The sequence below is a fragment of the Coffea arabica genome, chromosome 2e (assembly GCF_036785885.1).
Source record: "Coffea arabica cultivar ET-39 chromosome 2e, Coffea Arabica ET-39 HiFi, whole genome shotgun sequence".
NCBI classification, from domain to species: Eukaryota; Viridiplantae; Streptophyta; class Magnoliopsida; order Gentianales; family Rubiaceae; genus Coffea; species Coffea arabica.
The window spans coordinates 16133546-16135706 of NC_092313.1; the positions used below are offsets into that span (position 1 = coordinate 16133546).

Consider the following 2161-nt stretch of genomic DNA (forward strand, 5'->3'; position numbering starts at 1 on the left):
AAAAAACAAAAGGAAGGAGGTCTCCTATAAGTATAGCAGCTCTCGCACTGCCGTCAACTTCATTTCACGAAATATATCAGTAGGAAAAAAACAAAATATTTTACTGATTGATAAAGTCAAAAATAACTTTACCAAACCAAAGGTGTTAGTGAGCTTACCCCAAAAGCAAAAAAACAAAATTGGGAGTTTGTTTGTGTGCTTCGTTTTCCTTTCTTGTCTATGTAGCATATGCTTGCTGATTACTTGCTTTGTTTTGTTTAAATGCTAGGAATCAAAATCGACTGTAGTACGTGTACGTACATATTTGGTGGGGTGTGGGTGGGGGGCGAGGGAGGGGATAGGGTTCCCTTTTTATCAAAAATAATTCCGTTTAGCACAGAGGTGCACTGAGAGAGAAAAGCTTCGAAGCAGATCCCTTAAGTAAGAGCAGTAGTAGCACTCCTGAGATGAGCCATGAACAACATAACAACTCATCAGTTCGGAAACCTGCAGGAGCCAAACAGATCTTCCCAAAATTAGCAGCAAAAAAAAGCACAGACCAAGAATTCTTCTTCTTCTTGGCAAAAGAGATGAAGGGTGCCGACTTGAGAAAAACTCTTCGCGTTATAGACTCTAGAGAGTGCGGCAAATGATTACTAACTAGTCAATTAGGGGGATGATGAGACAAGACGAATCAGGTGGAGCAGTGGGAAGCAGCTCATCAACGACAAGGTGCCAAGACTGCGGGAACCAAGCCAAGAAGGACTGCGTTTACTTGAGGTGTAGAGCTTGCTGCAAGACCAGAGGGTTTCAGTGCCAAACTCATGTTAAGAGCACTTGGGTCCCTGTCTCCAAAAGGCGTCCCAGACATCCTCACCAACTAATTTCCTCTACTCCCCAACACCATCTCTCTGACCCAAACCCTAAAAGATCCAGAGAAGGTACTCATCCTTCCTTTGGTACTTACCAGTACACTCTTCGCTCTGCCCTCTTATACACACACTCACACATCTCTTTCACCTTATATTACTATGTGGTATGGGCCTAATTAAGTTGAAATACTGGCAGTGGTTTTTATCATCATATCGAGCAGTATATAGTACTTTATGACATTTTAGCTTACTATGGAATATGAAATTGCTACATATGGTACATACCCAATATCCAAAAACCCTAGGTGGCGGCTTCTGTTTGTAAGAAAATACTACTACTGCTAGTTGCTTATAGTATTTTGGATGCAACCCCAACAAAAATATATATAGTGTATACATATACATACATATATATATATATATATAGAGAGAGAGAGAGAGAGAGTGTGTGTGTAATTAATTTAGGAGTAGTTTTAATCTTGAGAGACTACTAGCTAGCTAGCTAGCTAGGTAAAACTAAACAAATGCCTAAATTCATTCATTATACTATTCCCTATTCTTTAGTTTGTTTGGATTAGTTTTTATTGTTAATGTTGAGCTCTGTGTTTCTAGAGTTAATAGAAGGGAACTTTCCAGCCGAATTGAACGTTCCGGCTGTATTTAGATGTGTTCGAGTTAGCTCCATGGACAATGTGGTGGATCAGTTTGCGTACCAGACGTCGGTGAACATAGCGGGACATGTCTTCAAGGGCGTGCTTTACGACCAAGGCCCTGACAATCAATACAATATTCCCGGCGAAAGCTCCTCTGGCGGTGGTGGTGGCGGCGGCGGCAGCTTCCAGCAACCTAATCTCATCACTCAGACCACTTCAACTAGTACACCCTCCCCTCATTCTACTTACCCTAGCCCTTATAGTGCTTTCATGCCCGGTGCACATTTTTTCCCCTATCCAAAATCTTGAACGAGTGTGCGGTAGTCATCATTCACTGGTGAGGCTCCTAGCTAGCTGGCATTTTATGGGCATTATTCATCTAATTACTCGACATTTAACTAGATCAATGGAGAAAAAGAAAATAACAGGATAATGATTTAATTTCCAATCTGATTACTCATTCATCATTGTTCTTTTTCTAATTCCAATGAAGAATTATTAGTTCTTGTCTGTGATTATTATATGACCGGCTAGATTGCTCAGGTTCTTACAAATTTGTCATGTTGTCAATTCATCTCCTTTGGCCTTGCCTCAAATTAAATATACTCGTACTAGCTAGTTGTTTTTTTTTCAGTTTTTTATGAACTTCGAAGCCAC

The 2161-nt window shown here is 40.4% G+C and overlaps 1 protein-coding gene across 1 annotated transcript; it reads left to right on the forward strand.

The window, feature by feature from the left end:
* The first annotated feature begins 506 nt into the window (after nucleotides 1–506).
* On the forward strand, nucleotides 507–1952 carry LOC140036748 (protein SHI RELATED SEQUENCE 3-like). Its single transcript, XM_072079299.1, has 2 exons — nucleotides 507–920; nucleotides 1464–1952. The coding sequence occupies exons 1-2, from the start codon at nucleotides 656–658 to the stop codon at nucleotides 1811–1813; spliced, it is 615 nt and encodes a 204-aa protein (XP_071935400.1). The 5' UTR covers nucleotides 507–655; the 3' UTR covers nucleotides 1814–1952.
* The last annotated feature ends 209 nt before the right edge of the window (nucleotides 1953–2161 follow it).